The 21,971-nt window shown below is 35.9% G+C and overlaps 2 protein-coding genes across 3 annotated transcripts; both read left to right on the top strand.

The window, feature by feature from the left end:
* Nucleotides 1-3,982: 3,982 nt before the first annotated feature.
* LOC131024905 (protein ALTERED PHOSPHATE STARVATION RESPONSE 1) lies at nucleotides 3,983-7,960 on the top strand. Its single transcript, XM_057954457.1, has 5 exons — nucleotides 3,983-4,271; nucleotides 4,565-5,643; nucleotides 6,364-6,539; nucleotides 6,621-6,844; nucleotides 6,981-7,960. The coding sequence occupies exons 2-5, from the start codon at nucleotides 4,650-4,652 to the stop codon at nucleotides 7,786-7,788; spliced, it is 2,202 nt and encodes a 733-aa protein (XP_057810440.1). The 5' UTR covers nucleotides 3,983-4,271; nucleotides 4,565-4,649; the 3' UTR covers nucleotides 7,789-7,960.
* A 4,065-nt stretch (nucleotides 7,961-12,025) lies between these two features.
* LOC131024898 (transcription factor MYB3R-1-like) lies at nucleotides 12,026-18,380 on the top strand. 2 transcript variants are annotated; one of them, XM_057954447.1, is made up of 13 exons: nucleotides 12,027-12,274; nucleotides 12,703-12,879; nucleotides 13,074-13,284; nucleotides 13,550-13,604; nucleotides 13,851-13,908; nucleotides 14,186-14,280; nucleotides 14,387-14,490; nucleotides 14,646-14,774; nucleotides 14,900-16,655; nucleotides 17,000-17,328; nucleotides 17,426-17,540; nucleotides 17,616-17,828; nucleotides 18,078-18,380. In XM_057954447.1, exons 3-13 carry the CDS (start codon nucleotides 13,205-13,207, stop codon nucleotides 18,195-18,197), a joined length of 3,054 nt encoding a protein of 1,017 aa, XP_057810430.1. In that variant the 5' UTR covers nucleotides 12,027-12,274; nucleotides 12,703-12,879; nucleotides 13,074-13,204; the 3' UTR covers nucleotides 18,198-18,380. The 2 variants fall into 2 exon arrangements, with proteins under 2 accessions (XP_057810429.1, XP_057810430.1); XM_057954446.1 differs by lacking the exon at nucleotides 12,703-12,879 and having other exon boundaries at nucleotides 12,026-12,274.
* The last annotated feature ends 3,591 nt before the right edge of the window (nucleotides 18,381-21,971 follow it).

The raw sequence follows: 21,971 nt of genomic DNA, 5'->3' as shown, positions 1-21,971 counted from the left end.
ATATTAATTATTTTCTTATGACAAATAAAATTAATTAGAGATTTAATACAATTATTATTAATTTTAGTGGATAAATATAAATTGTATCTACTAATAATTTATATTTTTCAAGTTGAATCACTTGATGAACATGTTCACGAGCTAACGAGCCGAATACTACTAAGCTCAAGCTTGGTTTGTTTATTTATCGAGCTTCTCTAATTGAACTTGAACGAGCTTTTTTCGAGCCGAGCTCCGAATAGTTCGCGAGTGGCTTGGTTTGTTTACACCCCTACTTGATAAACCCAAATGTGCACGATGCTGGATAGAAATATGCATTAGAAAATATCAGTATGCAAACAATCTGGTGTCTCTCGCTGTCGAAAAATGCTATGCATATTTGTGTGTAATGTTATGCATATTTATGTTTTTCTTTATGCATATTAGTGTTGAACTATATGCATAGTACTATGCAACACCGTCAGGTAACTCTTACCGCTAGTCACTTGACGGGTCACACACTGTGACATTGTACTTTCACATACATATTTCTATCCAGCGTCATGCATATTTGTGTTTACCTTTATGCATATTGGTGTTCAATAATATGCATAATTTTGACGACGGCCTCGAGAAAAAAAATAGATTTTTGGTAAAAGAAATAAATTAAATTAAATTATTATTTTTTTCAATTTTTTTAAATGACCATTTTACCCCTTCGTGTTTTTGGCCTTGAAATGCATTGGAGGAACTTGGGAGTCTGCGTTATATAAAAGCAGGACCATTGATAAAAGCAAAACCATTGATAAATACAGTAACATATATTTTCCTGTTGAAATTATCTTTTTATTTTTAGAAAAAAAAAATCCATAATTACGGCAAATTTATTAAAATTTAATCAGCGTATAATAAATTGTGTACTAAAAATAATCTCATCATATTTATCACTAATGATAGTACTTAATTTATTGTAGTAATTAAAAGAATATGTTGTATATTATTATAATCGATTACTCTATATAAACTACAACCATTACTTGATAAAATCACAATGGCAACTATAATTTCATTTTAAATTAACTCATAATTAAATTGAGACAGTAAAACAAAATCATATTAATTATTAGGATTGAGTAATTATTATTAAATGGTGATTTTATATATAAAAAAAGAAAAGAAAAAACCCAAAAAAACCCTTGAAAGCACAGAAGGAGCAGTCTAAGGGCCGAACCTCATTAAAACCTTTTCACGGAAAACCCAGTGGGAAAAACCGTAAAAAGGAAAAAGAGTACTCGTCTAAACACAAAACGAAAGTAGGGAAGAGCGGATTATTAGGATTGAGTAAATTAGCTTAGTAAATTAACTTATATATATATATATATAAATAAGAGGCCCAATTTTCGAACGTTTTTATTCTCTACATCAAAACTTTTATTGTAAGTGTTGATTTAATTTTTTTTTTTTTAATATTAGAAAGAAAGAAAAAATGTATATAGGCCATATGTTTAAAATACCCCATATTGCCAAAAAGAAAGAAAGTAAAAACAATAAATAAAAATTATAGTCATACGTTTAAAATACTCCATGTTGCAAAACATAGTCGAAATAATAAATAAATTATCAAGAATTTAGTCAATTCTAATGCTCATCAAAATTATAAACATTTGAAATTAATCAAATCACTATAATTTATGTATCAATCTCCTCAAAATAATACTACTACTAATAATAATAATAATAATAATAATAATAATAATAATAATAATAATAATAATTTATGTATCAATAATAATCTCATCATATTTATTGTAACATAATCATAACACTATAATTTATTGTAGTAATTAAAAAAAATATTTTTGTATATTATAATTCATCACTATATATAAACTAGGGTTAAGATATGCGGACGAACGAAAATGACAAATTCGATTATGTTATCGTAGACGGAGGAAGTATAAAATTTTGGTACCTATATATCATTAATAGATAATTGAATTTTAAATATAATAATTATTTTAAAAGAATACTCCCTCCGTCCCATTACAAATGTTCAATTACTTTTAGATAAGGATGTCAATAGGATCAGCCCACTCGGTTTCGGGCCAATCCATTATTTTCGATTCAGGCTAGTCGTTTTTTTATTTTTTTTTATTTTTTTTTTTTCGGGCTAAAATTTTTCAACTCTAACCCTAACCCACTCGGTTTCGGGCCCGTAAGTTTACGATTTTTTTATATGTTTGATTTTTTTTTATAGATAATGATATTCTTGTAATAAAAATATGTCGTGTTTTAAAATCAAGACATTCCGCCTTATTTTAGATACAAAAATTAATGTTATTTTAACGTAAGTTTACATAATATCTATTTTAATTTCATTTTTTGATAAAAAAATTGTATAGATATAACATAGATATAACATAAATGATTATCTTTCTTTGACTTTTATATTATAAATGTTTGTTATTAGCCGTTGGGAAAAATCAAAACATATCCTACAAGCATAAAAAATGTTATATCAAATTACAAAGTAAAGTATTAAAGTTTAATAATCAATTATTAAGAAAATGTTTGGTTAATTTTGCCAACCCACTCGATTTTCGGGCCAACCCTATCGGGCTCGAGCTATCTTCGGTTTGGGCCATTCGGGCTAAAAATTTTCAGGGTCGACTCGTCGGTTTCAGATTTTTTTGACATCCCTACTTTTAGACACAGAAATTAAGAAATGTGTAATTAATAGATTAAGTAAGCTGGTGGAGAGAAAGAAATAAATTGAGATTTGTAAAAGTAGGTACATATAGAGAATAAGTGATGGATCCATTAATTAATTAATTTTTTAATTATTTATTAAAAGAATTAGACATTTGTAACGAAATATATTACTCCCTCCGTCCCACTGTATGTGAGACCTTTTTTTTGGACACGGAAATTAAAAAAAGTGTATTTTATTTGTAGGTGAAAAAGTGAAAATGTGTTTAAAGGGTAAATTTTTTACCAAAAAAGGAAAGAGTCCCACTTACAGTGGGACGCCTTAAATAGAAAGAGTCTCAGATAAAGTGGGACGGAGGGAGTATTATGGAAACAGGACATAGTAAGTAGAGATGTCAATCGGGCCAGCCCACCGAGTTTCGGGCCAGCCCTATCGGGTTTCGGGCTAATCGGGCTGGGGATTTTGTCGGGTTATATATTTTCAATCCTAACCCTAAACGTTCAGGTTTCGGGCTAGTCAGCTTAAATGCGTAAAATAAAATAATCATTTGTATTTTGTTATTTTTAATGATCTAATGTATAATGTATAAAATATACATAGAAATTAAAGATATAAATTATGTAGCAAGCATGAAATGCAAAAATATAAGATATTGAAAAAAACATCAAGATTGCATAACATATAAAATAAGTTGGTAATAATAAAATGTTCAACTTTGTTAACGAAAAAACAATAAAATATTCAACAATAGTTTGAATTCATAGAAGCAAAGCATCTAAAAAATATAGAAAAGTGAAATGATGAGACTTTATAATATTTTGTCATTTTTTTATTTTTATATCTAAATATTTAATATTAAGTATTCGGGTTTCGGGCTAGCCCATCGGGTTAGTCGGGCCGACCCTATCGGGTGCCGTGCTATTTGGTTACGGACTAATCGGATTGTAACTTTTATCAGGTTGAAAATATTCAACTCTAACCCTCTCGGGTGACGGATTAATCAGACCAACCCACGAGTTTCGGGCTAAATTGACATCCCTAATAATAAGTATTTAATCATATCTAAAGCTCTGTAAAATTATGGGGCAAAGCAATTGTCAAATGGGGTTGGAAATTACTCCATTTTTTGCCCAAAAAGGCCGAAACGTCGTCGTACCACCTCGATTGTTGTGACCGTTACTCCTTCCATTTTTTGAAAACCGCAGTAGCCACCGCACCAACTCTCCGCAAATCTCCTCCCCCAATAAATCGCATAACTAATAAAACTCGCGCCTTTTCCTCGAAGCCTAAATCGCTAATTCAATCGACCGGATTCTTCTCCAAAAGCACTCAACTTCAGGAAAAGGAACCGGAGACAATCCGGCCCCTCTCTCTCTGTGCCGCTTTGTACGTCTCGGTGCAGTGTTGTCCCTCTGCAGAGAAATTTGTCCGTTTCTCCTTTTTCACCCTCAGCATTCATCATTCATGTCCACCGAAAAATAAAAAAGGAGAGATTTTAAATAAATTTCTGTTTATAGATACAGAGTTTTGTAGTGTAGATTTCGTGTGTGGAATCTGGCTGGAGCTGCTGATTTACACGCAGGTGAGGCGGTGCTTTGCATTTTGTATTCGCGTGTGTTCCTTTTCAGACCCTTTTATCGAAACCCTTTTTGCTTCGGACCCTTTTTGGTAAAAAGTAGGAATCATGCTAGATTCATTGGGTTTTAGGAAAATGGAAGCATATTCTGTGTGATTCTCGCTGTGATATGTGTGTGAGCTAGTCCAATTGTTGAATCTATATCTTCATTGTGGTGAAGCCATTGCAAAATTGTGTTTTTCAGAAGAGGGACTGACTGATTTTTTTTCATTCTTTTTGAATTGTTTTGTTGTGTGTAGGTGTGTGTTTACTTGAAAACGTAGTGTGTGGTTTATTTTGGTAAATGTGAAGGCTCGCAAAAGCCCTCTTCGATTGAAGATCGAAATGGGGTGTGCGCAATCGAAAATAGACAATGAGGAATCGGTTTCTAGATGTAAGGAGAGGAGGAATTTGATGAAGGAGGCTGTTGTTGCGAGGAATGCTTTTGCATCGGCACATTCCGGCTACTCCGTCTCGCTTAAGGACACCGGCGCCGCACTGAGTGACTTCGCCGGCGGCGAGGTCCCTCCTCCGCCGCTGGAAACGGCGGCGCCGGCGGACCCTCCGGTTGCGGAGCGCCCCCCTCCGCCCCCTCCGTCGCCCATGGAGTCCAACCTCCCTCCCCCTCCCCCGCCGCTGCCGAGCTTCTCTCCCATGTCGCCCCTCCAGCGGGCGGTGACAATGCCGGCAGCATTGTCGGATTCGGTTAGGAAGGGGAAGATGAAAGGGGTAGCTATTCACGAGGGCGATATTTATGAGGAGGATGAGGAGGAGGAGGAGGAGAAGGAGAAGGAGAAGGGGAGGTTTCATAGGACGAAGAAAGGGGTTGATGAGGCTGGAGTCGAGACTCCGATAAGGCCTCCTCCTAATCCGGCCACGACCCCATCGGAGATTAGAGGGATGGCATGGGATTATTTCTTTGTGGACAACATGCCCTCCTCGAATTTGGATGAAGTTGTGGAGGAAGGTGAGGGGGGCTATGCCGAGGACATGAATGGAAACCTCGATCAAGCATTTGAGAATGTGGCTGGGAATGATGAGTTCAAGACACCCGAGAAGCAAGTGGGGTTCGAGTGGATTGAGGCGTTCAAGACGCCTGAGGAGACGCCAGCATCCGTCCCAGCCCCGAAGTTCATGCACTCTAACACCGCCCCCCCTGCAATTAGCAGAACCGTTCTTGGTGGGAATGAGGCAGGAAATAGTAATGGTGTGAATTTGTTGAAGATTTTGGGTGAGATCGATGATCATTTCCTTAAAGCTTCCCAAAGCTCACAGGCCGTTTCAAAGATGCTCGAGGCCACAAGGTTGCATTACCACTCGAATTTTGCTGATAATCGAGGTGATCATTTTGCTTAAATGTGCCTACTTTGAGATTTTGATACTGCCTGCTCAATCTGATTTCCTGCATTAACTCTTTGATCGATTGTTTGCTCAACTGCAGGAACTCCGAGCCTTGCTATTTGAAGTTCGATATAAAATAGTCATTTACGTGAATCGTGATATGACATATACATTGAATTTTGAAATCTAAAACCTTAATGCATACCTTTTATTCTAACAATTAGGACAAATTTGCATAACCTCATATTGGATAAATGCATTGAACACCAAATGCATATTGTAAAAGGATATTATTCCAATGTCGGGCGTATTTAACTTTGAAAGATCTTGTAGAGAATATAGTAATTCTTGGTAGCTGTTTGTAAACATCTAGATATGGTTTCGAATTCCAATGAAAATTATGCCAATACTGTTTGAACATATTGAATGTTCAAATTAACTACTCAATAGCTATTAATATGTTTGATTTTATCACCGTATTTAACTACCCGTATATCTGTTTTAAACTGGGACATTGAATGTTTTGGAGTAGGCTCTAGTAAAACAAAAAGTTACTGTCAAAGTTAAACCTCTTTAAGTAGTTTTTTGGAATAATTTGCTCTTTGGCATCTCGTCCTTTCATATTATGTCATCTCTTTTCTGATTTTAGATTCGGTTGTGAACTTCTTTTTATGGAAACCATAGAAATGTGGGTTGATGATCTCTTCTTCTATTTCAGGGCACATCGATCATGCAGCTCGAGTCATGCAAGTTATTACTTGGAACAAATCCTTTAAGGGCGTGCCTAATGGCGAGGCACCCAAGGATAACTTCGATCCAGATGATTTTGAGACGCATGCCACTGTTTTGGATAAATTGCTAGCATGGGAGAAAAAGCTGTACGAAGAAATAAAGGTTCATTTCTGAGAAATGTTAGTAATTCGTATTTCGTAGTTTGGTATTAGTCTTGACTTTCTGTTATCTTGGCATGGGTAGGCAGGTGAGCTTATGAAACGTGAATATCAACGAAAAGTTGGTGTGCTGAATAAGCTAAAAAAACGAAATGCTAGTGCTGAACAACTGGAGAAAGCAAAAGCTGCCGTTAGTCATTTGCATACCCGATATATAGTTGACATGCAATCCTTGGACTCGACCGTCTCAGAAGTGAATGATATACGCGACAAGCAGTTGTTTCCAAAACTCGTGGCGCTCGTTCACGGGTGAGTGTTGGTGCCTTGTATCTTCGATTTTTATATGCACCCTTGTTTTTTGAAACAATTTGAAATATCTCAAATGGTATGAATTGGTTTGAGAAGTTTGTGCTCCGCAGTTGCTTAATATGTCGATTTCTTGAAGGATGACGACGATGTGGGAATCCATGTGTATACATCATAATGGCCAGCTCAAGATTGTCACAGACCTCAAATCCCTCGACGTCTCGGGCATTCTAATTGAGACGAGCAAGCACCATCATGAGCGGACGAAGCAGCTCGCGACTGTTCTCGAGCAATGGCACTTGCAGTTCGAGAAGCTCGTGACCGGTCAGAGACAGTACATTGCCGCACTCAGCAACTGGTTGAAGCTGAATCTCATCCCCATCGAGAGCAGCTTGAAGGAAAAAGTGTCGTCGCCCCCGAGAGCTCCGAACCCTCCGATCCAGCCACTGCTCCGCGCGTGGCATGACTATCTGGAGAAGCTCCCCGATGAGGTGGCGAAGAGCGCCATTGCGTCCTTCGCTGCAGTGATCAAGACGATCATCCTCCATCAGGAGGAAGAGATGAAGTTGAAGGAGAAGTATGAGGAGACGAGACGAGAGTACGTCCGTAAGAAACAAGCCTTCGAGGAATGGTACCAGAAGTACATGCACCGCCGGACGCCCCCAGACGAGGGCGACCCTGATAAGATAGGGGAGAGCGGGACGAAGGACCCAGTGGCGGAGAGGCAGTTTGTGGTCGAGAGCTTGAAGAAGCGGATGGACGAGGAGATGGAGGAGCATCAGAAGCATTGCATTCAGGTGAGGGAGAAGTCCCTCGGAAGCCTCAAGATCCGGTTGCCGGAGATCTTCCGAGCTCTCTCGGACTACGCGCACGCGTGTTTCGAGGCGTACGAGAGGCTGAGATTGCTTTCAGAATCACAGCATTCTAATCCTAATGCAGGTTCATGATCTGTCTTTGTCAACAACAAATTTTAGTGAAGAATCAACCGTGTTAAGGTGGATTTGAAGTTTGTTGGAGCTTTTTTTTGCCTTGTATGTTGCAGTTTTTGCAATATTTGGTTTTTGTGGGGAAATGAACTTGCATTTTCACCCCATTAATGCTAATGAGTTGTTTTCAGCACTTTGTTGTGGACTTGTATGGCTGCATCTCATCATTGGGGGGTTGGATAGAGAGAGCGTGGTATTAACATGAAAGTTTGTGTCACACCGTCTAATGAGTCGAGATTTCTCATAGGAAAATGAAGAATAATAAAAAATTGATCGCGTATTTTTCTACGATCAAAGAAGAATGCCTCGTGCTTTTCCCTCATTTTCTATAAAAGAAAATTTTATCATCTTTCATTCATTCTTTTCACTTAAAAGAATCGGAAAAACCGGTTCCGGTTCCGGTTAATTAGTTTTAACCGTAACTGAATCGGAAAAATCGGTTTTCGGTTAATCGATAACCGATTTTTACCGGTTTGGTTCGGTTATCGATTAGTGTGTTCATCACTAATCGGTTTAACCGATCGGTTAACTGGTTAAACTGATTAACCGATTTATTTTATATTAAATTAATTAATTTATATTTTAATATTTTAATTTAAATAATACATTAATATTTCAAGTATCTATAATTTTTTTTTTGTTCTAAATTATCATAAGTTATGAATTGGTGCAGTGGATAAGACTTTATTCTTTCTTTCAAGGGTTAAGAGTTCAAATCCTATTTAACCGATTAACCGGTCCGGTTAATCGGCCAAATCGAAAATGGCCCTTAACTGGTTCCGGTTACCCGGTAAACCGGTTCGGTTTTAACCGAACCGACCGATTTACCAGCCCTATAAAGGAGTGGTAATATTATTCCTCTATTTTTGGTGTGATAATATTATATATCTCTTTTAAATTAAAATAATGAATAAGAAATGGTGAAATTCTCTTTTATAATAAATGAGAGAAAATAAATGAAGTATTTAAAGGGAGAATTTTTTGTTATCCCTTGTTTTCTCATGATAAATTTATCAATCAAAGGGAACACACCTTTAACTTAAAACTATTGATTTATAGTTGAACATTACAATTCAGTTGCTATACTCTCTTCGTTTCAATTTAATATACTCTTCCCGCCTACAATTTAAAGCTCTACTTGCTCTTAATTTTTTGTCTACAAATTAAAGCCCTATTATACTTTTTGTACTTTTTTACTTTTCTTTTTTTCCTATATTTACTACCATTTGCCACTAATGGACCCACCTTAAAACACATTTATCATTTTTATATTCTATGTTTACTACACTTTATCACTAGTGGACCCACTCACAACACCTTTATCACTTTAGTCAACTACCCTTAGAGCATCCGCAATGGGGTTCCTTGATAGCCTATTTGATAGCCTACTTGATAGTGGTTGTGTTATTGAGTAGGTAGTGCTGCATTGGGGTTCCTTGATAGCCTACTTGATAATATTAGTTTTGATTTTATGTTTTTCATTTAAATTTTATTGCATAATTTAAATAACATATTTTTGTAATAGTTAAATACGCCATTAAACATAAAATTTAAAATTACTTAAAACATAAAAAAAAAATTACATAAAATTTAAAATTACCTAAAACATAAAATAAAAATTACATAAAAATTTAAAAACACCTAAAACATCATTAAAATCACATAATTAAAAGCCTAGGATAGACCACGACGCCTGAGCACGTCGGCGACCATGGACGCGTGCAATGCACGTTGTGCGTCCGTCATGTGCGTCGTATCCGTGTTCAGGAGCTGCATATCAGGATGATAATCGGAGGAGAGATCGGGGCACCAATTTGGATCGTAGAAAGGGTTGTGTGGATCCATGACAGAGAAAATTATTGAAGAGAAATGGAGGAGATGAAAATTAGAGGAGAAGAAGAGGTGTGAAGATGGTGGGGAGAAGTTGGGGTTTTTTAAAGAGGAGAAGAAAAAAAAAATTTGAAAACGGTCGGTCAAAAGTGCGCAAATCGAGGAGGTGCAGTCAAAATTCGAATAAAATTCGAATTTTCCAATTTTTCCTTTTTTTTTTATTAGGGCGCGTGCATTGCACGCGCCATCCCTTCCCCCCCTTCGAGCATACTCGAAGACTCGAGTATGCCTCGAGTATCTCCCCCCCGCAACGCCCTCCTCGAGTCCACCCCTCTCCTCGAGTAGCCCCTCGAGTACCCGCGTTGTGGGTGCTCTTATATTTCATGCACATCACATTTTTCAGCTTTCTTAGTCTCCGTGCCCATACCAAAGTGGAGCTTTAAATTGTGGCCGGAGGGAGTATTATTTATTTAAACATTTCATTTTAATAGGTCACTTTTTAAAATGAAAAATCAATGCATAACAAACAACTTACACAAATAGTTATTGTGGTCCATAATTATTTATGGACCACAAATATTATTATTGTGGTTCATAAATAATTTTCTTCTTTACTTAAAAAAATAATATTTTCTTTTATCTCTTTTTTTAAGTATACCTTAAAAAAATACTTTCTTTCTTCTATTTTATTATAAAATATTTATTTCTTAACATGTGTGCCTAAGAGCACTCCCAGCAGATCACCTAAATGCATCACTAACTCTAAATTTAAGCTAAAACAATTAAAAATGAGATAAAAAAATGCATCCAGCAGATCCCCTAAATTGGATGGGGCCCACAAAAAAATTTACACCTACCTAAATTCAATCTTAAATTTACACCCACCCTAAATTTATTTTAAGCTTATAATTAGTAGGACCCACACATAATTATTATTTTTATGTAGAAAATAGGAGATCTGGTGTATGCATTTATAAAATCGAGATCCTAAAATTAAACAGGGAAGCTTTAGGGAGAAATATAGGAGCATAATTTTGTGATTTCTGCTGGGAGTGCTCTAAGCCTTATAGCCTATTAAATTAAGATGGAGAGAGTTTTATTTAAATTTTATTTATTTATTTCGATTTCATAGCTTATTCCCAATTTTCTAAGGTTAATTCTAAATAATAGTATTCTTAATTTAAAACTATTGATTTCGAACTGAAAATTATAATTCACTTATTATACTCTCTTCGTCCCAATTTATATGTCATATTTACATATTTAAACATTTCATTTTAATAGGCCACTTTCTAAAATGTAAAATCAACTTATATAAAATAGCTCATATAACTTATTAATTACACGAATTATTATTGTGGTTAACAAATAAAAGCTCATTTTGAATTACTTATGGATAAAAGCTCCATCGACTATCAACTTATCTCCAACAATAAAATACATTTTTCGCATATTGTTACTATGTTTTCTTCTCTCTCAATACAAAATCCACCAGAATTACACACATATTCCCTCCTTTCACGATATCATTTCCATATTGTGGACGACACGAGTTTTAAAAAAATAGTGAATAGTAATTGCAATAGTGAGTAGAGTTTGAGTCCCACTATAAATATGTGAAGAAAAATAAAATGTTATGTGGACCATATTGCTATAAATGAAAGTGAAAATGATATTATGAACGGACTAAAATGACAAAAGTGAAAATTATATCGTAGACGGAGGAAGTATATCATTGTCACCGTTATGCTTATTTGTGGTTCTCAAGCTTTCGTCGGAGCTCTAATCGAAAGGCTTGGACATAAGAGATTCTCTTTGAATCTCATGTACTCAACAACTTTCTTCTGTTTCATTGGGTTTTAATTTTTCTCTCGTGATCTTTATTTTTTTAAAATTTATTTTGGTTAAAGCCGACCACAACAAATATTAGGATTTAAGAATCATAAAAGGGATTAATCTTCTAAATAATACAATTGATTTTCATTTCAAATAAAATAACTTTATACTATGTTCTTTAAAACACCAATTTTATTACCCTGAAAACGTTTCCTTTCCTTAAAAAACTTTATTGCAGAGGATGAATAAACAACCAAATATCATCTGGAAATTTGACATTTTTGGAAAAATAAAGCAATTGCTAAAAAATTCTATTTTTATCCTATAGCTATTAATTTTTTTGACAAATATAGATATTAATTACATTTAATAAAAGTACCAAACAATACCGTTGTGCTTAAACCTTTGAATAATATACCAAACTACGAATTAAGATCACGCCACGTGGCGGAATCGTTGCCGTTTACGCCAGAAAAGTAGTTCGACATTTACCTTCAGGGGTTTCAAACAAAGCTTCCGCACTCTTTAATTTTGAATTCTTTGGACCGTTTTTTTTATTGGGTTTCACTCTCTCTCTCTAAAACACACACTTCACGCACTAGTTATCGCAGAAAACACACTACTCGTCTTCCCAAATTTCACCGAGAATTAGCGGATCCTTCCTCTCTTTCTGATTCTATTGGATGCGTGGATGTGTATGAATTTTCTGTTGGATCTGCGAGTGATCGGGTGGAATTTGGGTGTTTCTGCAGTTGGATTGAAATTCGTTGAGCTCGGTTCGGTGAGTATTTGAATTTTCATTCTCCGTTGTGTGTGTGTGTTTTTTTTTTCAATTGAAGCAAGATGGCGGAATTCTTTATCTTTCTGGATTTAGTTGCGGTGTTTGTATGAGGAATAGCGTGGATTTAGAACCCTAGTCTAAGAGGGTCTTTCACTTTGACTCCTGTTAATTTTTGTGTCTTGAAGGTTTTACTTTCTGGTCTTTTGTTTGTTACAGCATTTTTTAATTCATTCTTTTCTTAATCCGAGTTTTAAGATGGTTCTGTTTGGGCGAGAGCCAAGAGGCGATCTTTTGATAAATTAATTTGAGAGTTGATGTTTTGATTTTTTTGATGAATTTTCTTTGTGTGGTTGTATTGGACTATGATGCATCTTCACTTTTATTCTTGATATCTACAATTGATTGAATTTTTGGGTTTATTTGAGTAGTGGCCCATCAATAACCAAGTCAAATGCGGTGTTCGGATTTAGAGTTATTCCAGTTTCAATGCAACCGTTCGAAAAATTCAAAATTTCAATTCGAAGAGCTGAGAAATGGTTCTTTTTCTGATGTACAGTTCCATCACTGAAAAGTGTAATTTCGTTTCACTTGAATACATCCCACAGGTAGTTAGTGCAATTAATAGTTATAGTGTGCAACAATTTCTTGAAATTATAAAATTTTGGTTTATCAAAATGAGTTTCTTGTATTACTAAGGAAATAGAGAGTTTGTGTTTTCTTACTTGTTAGTTAATGCTTGCTATCTGTGTTTCTATGTGCACATCCTGACGTGTCTCTTTTCTTCCTTCCACGCTCGTAGCTACTGATTCATCCTGGATTCAGACAGTTCCTACCTTGTTATAGGGTAGCTTATAATGATTTGTGGAAAAAATCCTGAAGAAAATTGCCAACGAGTTGGAGGAGGCATAGACATAAATTTATCAGCCAAATATGGAAACTGATAGGACAGGCAACAATAACCCTTCAGATGTTGCAAAAAATGGTCTGCAAAGAGCTCGACCTTTACATGGGTACTTTCTCTATGTTTTTATGTGCAACCAGTTTATATTTCATCGAAGTTGTGTAATCTGTAAACAAATTCCAGTGGCTCGGGAATATCCTATTCCCCCCTGTTTTTAAAGAAAAGCAAATGGATAAAGAACACTTCAAGAACTTTTACTGGTTAAGAAATTCATGTCATCTTTTCGCTTAATTTACAAGTCAGATTAATGTGCACAAATACATAGTAGTCAGATTAATCTATATATATGACCTTTTTCGTGCTGTTTTATGCAGGAGAACGAGTGGCCCAACACGGCGTTCGACGAAGGGACAATGGACTGCAGAAGAGGTCAATAAGAATTTTTCTTATAGTTGTAATTATATAAGTCTATACACACAACAGGTTAAAGATTGAATAGGAATGTATTGGGTAAAAGAGTGAACTTTCAGTTCATATTGCATTCCCTTTTCAACAGTGCAATATGCTGGCTTCAGTTGTATGTACCATCTATATCTGAAACTATAATTTTATCGTTATATAATATGGAATTTGACAGTTTGTGACTCTAATATAATTATTTTTAAATTTTTACAGGATGAGATATTGCGAATGGCTGTTCAACGCTTCAAAGGAAAAAATTGGAAGAAGATAGGTAAAAAAAAATGGGTCTTGGCCTTCTTGTAGTGTCACTGGAAGTGGGTACTTCTACTACTTCTAACGCATAATTTATCCTTGTAATCATGTCTGCCATTTTCTTCTTTTTAGCTATTGCTCTTTTATGATTTAAGTACTAGATTCAATATGTTACGTGAAGTTGGAATGACTTCTTCCAATCTATCCATGATTCAACATATGATTAAATTTCTTAGAATCTTTATTGTTGGTCAGTTATTCAATTCACTTACTGTGGTATGTTCTGATATATTCAGCGGAGTGTTTCAAGGACCGAACAGATGTTCAGTGCCTGCATAGGTGGCAGAAAGTTCTTAATCCAGAGCTTGTCAAAGGTCCATGGTCGAAAGAGGTTAGGCTACTGTCTAGTCATCAACAGATCTGATGTCTCACTCTCGGTTTATTTCTATTATAAGATTTATAGAGCCCATTTTATTTCAATTTTGATACATGATTAGGAGGATGAAGTAATAATTGAATTGGTCAACAAATATGGACCCAAAAAGTGGTCTACGATTGCAAATCATCTTCCTGGGCGTATAGGGAAGCAGTGTCGTGAAAGGTAACCTTGCAGGAGCTTCCGTTGATTTTTGTGTCTTATATATTCTTTCCACAATTGACAACTTAAATATTCATAGTTCAGAAACTGTACAGTAATTAATTCTGCATTTTGTGTTATTGTCATGCTTTATATGTTGGTGTCGTTCATTTTTTCAGGTGGCACAATCATCTTAATCCCAACATAAACAAGGAAGCTTGGACACAGGATGAGGAATTGACATTGATCCGTGCCCATCAAATTTATGGAAACAAATGGGCGGAGTTAACTAAGTTCTTGCCTGGGAGGTACCTAAACTTGTATTAGCTACTTGAAGCTTTAGCTCATTTACACACCTAAACTCTATATTGTATGTCCATTTTCATGGCTGTTACTCATATTGAGTCTCTTTGCTGCCTATGTCTGCCACCAGAACTGACAATTCTATCAAAAACCATTGGAATAGTTCTGTCAAGAAGAAATTGGACATGTATTTAGCTTCGGGATTACTTTCACAGTTCCAAGGTCTGCCTCTTCCTAACCAGTCAGAAGCTTCCTCCTCTTCAAAGGCACAACAAAGCAGTGAAGACAATAGTATTGTTAGAGGCGGAATAGAAGCAGAGGAAGCTTCTGAATGCAGTCAAGGTTCTAACATTGCTACTATTTCTCGAACTACAAGCAACACAACTGTACATCCTGTGGGGGACTGTAGAATAGCTGAAGAATCAAATTCAATTCAGTACTCTGAAGATTATCGTCCAGCAATTCAAGAAGCAGCGTTTTCTATACCAGAAGCACCTTGTGAACTGAGTGACAAGTTTCTTGAGCATGATTTCTCTCTAGATTGGGGTGCCTTAGCGGGGAAAGATTGGCAATTACATCCTAATGAACTACCTGACATGTCTTTGCTAGATCTGGGGCAAGAGTCATCCGAAATGTTTGTCTTAACATCTTCAAGTGGCCAGAATACTAATCATGAAGAAGTACCCTTTCAGCAAGAATCTCATATGCCATCAGGGACTTTTACTTCCATGGTAAACATGGCTGTAGATGCCGATACCCCAAATATGATTGCTACTTCAGACTGCAGGATGTTATACACTGATGCTGATCAAGGTGGATGTTGCCCTTCTGAAGTCATAAACCACATAGAAGCATTGCTCCAGCATTCTTCAATGCTTCAGTTTTCTGAAAATGAGACTTTTGCTTCACAATCTTGTTATACGCCTTCTGATATGCTGGCTGCTTCATTTCCTCAATCTGTTCCCTTCCCTGTGCAAGTTCCTGCTGCTGATGGTCAGCTCATGTTTGATACTGATCCAAATCAGTACAGTACTTTACATGCAGATCAGGAAGCTAATCCACCAAGTACACACGATGGCTTTATATATCCCAAGGAATCCGATCGCTTGCAATGTGAAGATAACTCCGTTGAGGAAAAGGAAACACCCAAGCTGGTTTCAGTTAATGATTTTGTCTTGACATCATCCAATGATTCTGAGAGTTGTCCTTTGATGGGCAAAGATACTAAAACTGAAGAACAGAAGGATTCTGGAGCTTTATTCTATGAGCCCCCACGTTTTCCAAGCTTGGATATACCATTCTTCAGTTGTGATCTTATACAATCAGGTAGCGATATGCATCAAGAGTACAGCCCACTCGGCATCCGCCAACTGATGATATCTTCCATGACTCCATTCAAACTGTGGGATTCACCGTCCAGAGATGATAGCCCTGATGCTATTCTCAAAAGTGCTGCCAAAACTTTTACAGGCACACCATCAATATTGAAGAAAAGACACAGAGACTTGCTGTCTCCTTTGTCTGAAAAGAGAGGTGAAAAGAAGCTTGAAGGACCTAGAAACCAAGAATCGTATTCGAACATGACCAATTGTTTTCCCCGGTTAGATTTTATGTTTGATGAATGTATAGACAAAAAAGGACAACTGGTTTCACTATCGCCAAACAGAAGAAGCTTTGAAGTGTCTTGTATGGAAAAGGAAAATGCTGCTCCTGCTTCTGGACAGGAACCAAATGAAGGCAATAAAAGCATTGTCATTTCAGAAAGGGAAATGACAGCAGAAGGGTTTAATAACAACGGCAGTGATTGTTCGAACAGTATGACTGAAAAGACAGCTCCCATTGATCTCAGAACTAACAGCGCCGCAGAAAAGGACTCGACTGAATTGGTGAGTACTCTATTTTTTTTTCATTGGCATTAATGGGCTTCTTTCTGCATTTATGAATCTTAAAAAATACCAATAAGTGATGAATGTAAAATTTATCTGGAATGAAATAGTTTGTGAATATAAACATTAATTGCCACTTGCCTTACTAAAACTATTTTGCTGCAAAGCTGTCTATAATTTGGTCTCATTTTCTGTACTGCATTGCATTCCTCATCACGAGTTTGGTTATTCTTTGTGGATGCACTAGTTGTAGGACCGCACAAGAATGTTCAAATAACTGACTGGCATCGCCCTTCCTGGGTTCTTTTTGCAATTCTGATGTGTTGCAATTTTGTTTCTGGCAGGCAAACGAGTCTTCTGGTGTCCTTCTTGAACATGATGTGAATGACCTCCTATTCTTTTCTCCCGACCGTTTTATAATCAAGAATGATAGAACGGTTTCTCTAAGTGCTAGAGCGCTCACAAAACAGTCTTCACGAAGATTAGATGCTTTGTCAAAACATGGGGCCATTTTAACTTCCTCGGATACATGCTTTTCTGTCCTTTGTTCTCCTCGATTGTGTTCAAAGGACAGGACTAATTCGTTTATAACTCCGACTATGCAATCCTCGAGTCCTTCAGCAAAGAAAGTTGAGAGTTCTGGCAAAGGTCTAGCCAATGAAAACAATAACATGTAAGACTATTTCACCTGCTTAAGTACCAGTTTCTTTATTATTCCTGGGGTTCTGTGACATTTCTGACTTGCTTGTATTTCGATCCTTTGTTTGCAGATTTGTGGAGACACCATATAAGAGGACTATGGATTCTCCTTCTGCTTGGAAGTCCCCTTGGTTTATCAACAATTTTGGTCCAGGCCCAAGAGTTGATACAGATATAACAATTGAGGTATTATTTCAAGTCAGATCATTGTTTTCTTTGCTTTATTTTTTCATGTTATCTCATAGTATGTATTTTTGGCAGGACATTGGCTACTTCTTGAGTCCAGGGGAAGGAAGTTATGATGCCATCGGGTTAATGAAGCAATTAGGAGAGCAGACAGCAGGTGCGTTTGCTGACGCCCAGAAGGTTCTCGGAGATGAAACTCCTGAAACCATAATGAAGGGAAAATGTCTCACAAACCATGACGAAGAAAAAGAGCACGACCACAATCCAGACTCTGCTTCAAGTTTCATGGTATATGTTTATAATGATTCTTAATTTTCTTTTTCTACACCAATTCGTATTTTGCTAATGCAACGAGACTGCTTAGTGTCGAATGAGCGTTGTGGCTGGTTTGCTTATGTTATGCTTTCTATTTCAATATATTCTGCATAATAGCTGAGAGGTGAAGCCTGTCTAGATAAATGAAAAAATGCGCTTTCCTTGTTGAGAATATGAACATACTCTAACTCTCACTGTGATGGCATTACCAATCTGTTGCAGACGGAGAGACGCACGCTTGATTTTAGCGAATGCGGAACACCTGGAAAAGAATCTGCAAGATTTTCAAGCAGCACCAGTTTCAGAAGCCCCTCTTCCTATCTGTTGAAGAGTTGCAGGTAGAAGAAGGCAGGCATCCATGGTTAGAGCAATCCTACTGTAATATATATATGTGTCGTATAATCTATATTTTGATTTTTTATATTCTTGGATACCATATATAACAAAAGGCATATGATCATGTAAAATGCATTGATTTATACAATACCTTCAATTTATTTTTTGAGGCCATCAACTTTGATTGAATTGATTGTTTGTTTGATGTTGCTGTTTAGATGATGTGTACTTCGACATATTTTTTAGTGTTCTTATTATTAAGAAACTTAAAATTGACAATTCAGTTTTCATATATACCTCAATAAAATGTTAAATATATAATTCTTAATAAATAGCTATGTTCAATGTGAAGTTACAGATTTCTCTTGTTGTTTTGGTCCGTCAAGCTGTAGATGCTAGAGGAGATATCAGCACCTAAAAGGTTATATTTATTTATTTAATTATTGATATTTATTTGAATTTTAAATTATCTCTTAAATGTACTCCCAATTCTGGAAAGAAAAAAGTGTTTCTAATTAAAAGAGACTTCTTATAAAGTATTTGCACAACAACATAAAAATGATTTATTCTTCTCGGAGTGTCATTTGATCAAAATAATAACGCTTCTACTCTTCATTTATATGCAAATGAAATGAAAAACAAAAGTATATATACATATAAAAGAACATACATTTTAGGGGTTAACGCAACTAAATATCTCAACTATTTTCATTTTTGTGTTTTGCATCAATTTGAAGATTTTAGCCACAACCACATTATACTTCAACTATGCTATTAAGCGATTTTACATCCGGCGAAATAATGTATCCACGTGTAAATTTTTTAAATGACTTGATTTAAAAGTGGTACATGTCAATACGTGGATATTCTGATTAGTAAAACGACGTCGTTTCATTTGGGCGATAAAATTACACCCGATTGAGGGTTATTCGAAGCACTCCCCCCCCCTCAAGATCTCTTGGTCCCCTCCATTATTGAAGCAATCCCCCCAAAGTACTGCAGTTGTAACACGTGAAGGCCCCAGTAGGAGTATACTTTAATGGCTCCTCGATGGTAGGTTACTCTTAAATTTTTTCGATAGGAAGATCATGTTCGCATCTTAATTCCTCATCAAACGAATTACACTTCCTAGGTTTGTGAGAAACCTTTGGGAACGTGTATGAAACACTTGAAGAGGTCACCATCGGTTCAACCTCCCTTTGATTTTGAATTTGCATGGGTATGAGGTGGAAGAATTGAACAAATCGAATTTTACCCTATCTTTGAATAAGAACCCTAAGGGCATGTTTGATTTCCTAGTTTAGTCCTAAATAGATTAGTAATCTAGTCTAATAGTGGTGATTGGTATTTTTTTTAAAACACTTATCGGCCCTACACTAATAGAAGGCCCGTCCTTTTTCTCCTGTAGCTTTTAGGGTAATTAATCCTTCAACCCATATCCGATTATTTGACTTGAAATGAACAGTATTAATTACTTAATCACATTTTCTCACTTTTGCCCTCATTTTCGATATCTACATCTGTTCATTCATATTTTTTTTTCCAGAATCGCCGATTCACGATTCCTTCTTTGTGTGGAGAACGAAACCATTGATCACCGTCGAAGCTCCGATTCGCAAGATTGCACCCCTCTCGCATTCCAAACACGATTCAAGGTTGTATATTTCTCGTTGAGAAATACTGGTCGTCGGGACGCGTCCGTCTAGGGTTTTAAATCTGCCCCTAATTTATATTCAAGGTTAATTTATGTCTCCACTTTGGTTTTCTTGTTGATGGTGCGTGTTTGGTGGGAAAGTGAGAAGAAGAGGTTAATAAAATTGTGACTAAAGAGTTGAACAGATTGTTCTGTGTTCTTACCAGTTTTATTTGAATCAAAACTAGAAAAAAGTCAGATGATGTTTCCTTTTCCTTTCTTTTTCTATTTATTTGTCTCATTATAAGCTCATTCTTCTCTCTTTGTTTCACTATTAATTTTGAATCGATTTTTTCAATTTCATCAATTGAAAAGGGTGTTTTTATTGGTTTTGAATCATGGTATATATTATTCTTTCAATTCTTTAGATATATACATGGTGTATAAGTGAGTTTTGAACTATACTGTTGATATGATTAATTTGTTCACGGTGTTTTATATCATGTATGAAATTTGGTTTTATATCCATGGGAAATAATGCATAAGAGAGTGAATTTAAATGATGAAAGTAAATTTTGTTTTGTGATTTTTTTTTTTTTTTCTGTCATTACTTTGATATCAGTTTTTTGGTGTGATACAATGCACTGCGTATGAGAATTATCTGCTATTATTGGCATTGCTTCCTATAGCTAAGAGTATATTATTTTACTTCCAAATATATGCAGAATTTTGTAAACCTATCCATCCACAGTAGCCAATGACGCGCACTCAACAATACCAACATAAACCATTCTATATACTGGGAAATAAACTTGAACAATAATATCTAACCATGACAGCTATAGAAACTCATGAATCTAAATCATAAGATTAACTTCTTTGCCTTTTTCTCATGTGATGATTACCTTTAGAACTTCATCCCATTGATGATTATCAATATCAATCATGAATGTTCCTTTCAGATTGAACCCAACTCCACTCGGCTTCAAGATTTCGATTAGAGAATTGTAATTTTTCTTCCACGTACATAGCTTAGAATTGATATGAGGTGTTCCTTTCAGGTCCGTCCCAGGAAACTCTCTTTTCATCGTGTCTTCAAGCTTCTTAAGATACCCACCTCGAAACCCATTGTCTGATTTCCATCCTTGAGCTACCAGTTCTTTAAGCGCTGCAATAAGGATGTCTTCCTCGCGTGGGGACCAAATACGTCTGGTCTTATCGGTTTTGTTAGCCTTGCCTCCATCTCCGCCACTAGTTGTATCCAAATCTCACGAAAATGCGCAGCACAAGTATTAGATAATCTACAAATATATGATTTTTCTAAAAATTAAAAAGCTACATCAACGAATGAACGATTTTCTGTACTAGACCACAATGTTAGGGTAAAACTGATAAATTTGACAAAGTACAGAATCGATCGTTTCGCTTAACAAATCGAGGTCAATTAGCATGAACAAGTGATAAATGAACGATTATTATGAAGCAAAAATATCGTAAAGGAAATCTACATACCTTCTTGGGTACAACTCATGTCGAACGAAATCGAGAGCACCGGTGCCAAATTTCCAGAGGAGAGTAGTAGGGATGTGAGCGATTTTGGTAAACTTCAACAATTTCGCTGCTTGAAAATGGGGTCACGCAGAGATTAGAGCCATAGCTTGAGGAAGATGGAGAAATTGGGAAAACCCGCCAAAATTTTCATCTGCGTGAATCTGCGCCTCTTTGGTAAATGAAAAGGTGATTTGATAAGTGATAGGCACTCTTGTAATTTTTTTATTTTATTAAGGGCATTTTTGTAAAACTGTATATTAGTCTTCAAGTTAAACAAGGAAACCAAACTGTGCGTGTGTGTTATCTAAGTTTTTAATATTACATATCAATCACCTAAAATATAATACTAATCTACTAGAGCCATACTAATTATTTCAAGTTTAATTAACTAAAGTTAATTTGAGATGGAAATCAAACTAGCCCTAAGTATAAGACGAACCTTAAAACGTATTTCAATTTGAAAACCCAAATTCGAATATAAGTTTAAAATTCAAGTAAAACGATGATTTTTCTTTGAGCTTTATTCAAATTAAACGTGAAGTAAAACGGCGACGTTTGGAATATTGAAAATTAGGTACACATAATCAACTTTAAAT

This window comes from Salvia miltiorrhiza, chromosome 5 (genome assembly GCF_028751815.1).
Source record: "Salvia miltiorrhiza cultivar Shanhuang (shh) chromosome 5, IMPLAD_Smil_shh, whole genome shotgun sequence".
NCBI classification, from domain to species: Eukaryota; Viridiplantae; Streptophyta; class Magnoliopsida; order Lamiales; family Lamiaceae; genus Salvia; species Salvia miltiorrhiza.
The sequence above is the reverse complement of the archived record's forward strand: the minus strand, read 5'-3'. Positions and strand labels throughout refer to the sequence as shown.

What these genes read in the sequence shown, in the direction of transcription:
- LOC131024898 (XM_057954446.1), top strand. Translation starts at nt 13,205, where the DNA reads ATGGAAACTGATAGGACAGGCAACAATAACCCTTCAGATGTTGCAAAA. An exon ending in AAGGTCCATGGTCGAAAGAG is followed by an intron (nt 14,281 to 14,386) that starts GTTAGGCTACTG and finishes ATACATGATTAG; the next exon opens with GAGGATGAAGTAATAATTGA. An exon ending in GGGAAGCAGTGTCGTGAAAG is followed by an intron (nt 14,491 to 14,645) that starts GTAACCTTGCAG and finishes TCATTTTTTCAG; the next exon opens with GTGGCACAATCATCTTAATC.
- LOC131024905 (XM_057954457.1), top strand. Translation starts at nt 4,650, where the DNA reads ATGGGGTGTGCGCAATCGAAAATAGACAATGAGGAATCGGTTTCTAGA. An exon ending in AGCTGTACGAAGAAATAAAG is followed by an intron (nt 6,540 to 6,620) that starts GTTCATTTCTGA and finishes TGGCATGGGTAG; the next exon opens with GCAGGTGAGCTTATGAAACG. An exon ending in CTCGTGGCGCTCGTTCACGG is followed by an intron (nt 6,845 to 6,980) that starts GTGAGTGTTGGT and finishes GATTTCTTGAAG; the next exon opens with GATGACGACGATGTGGGAAT.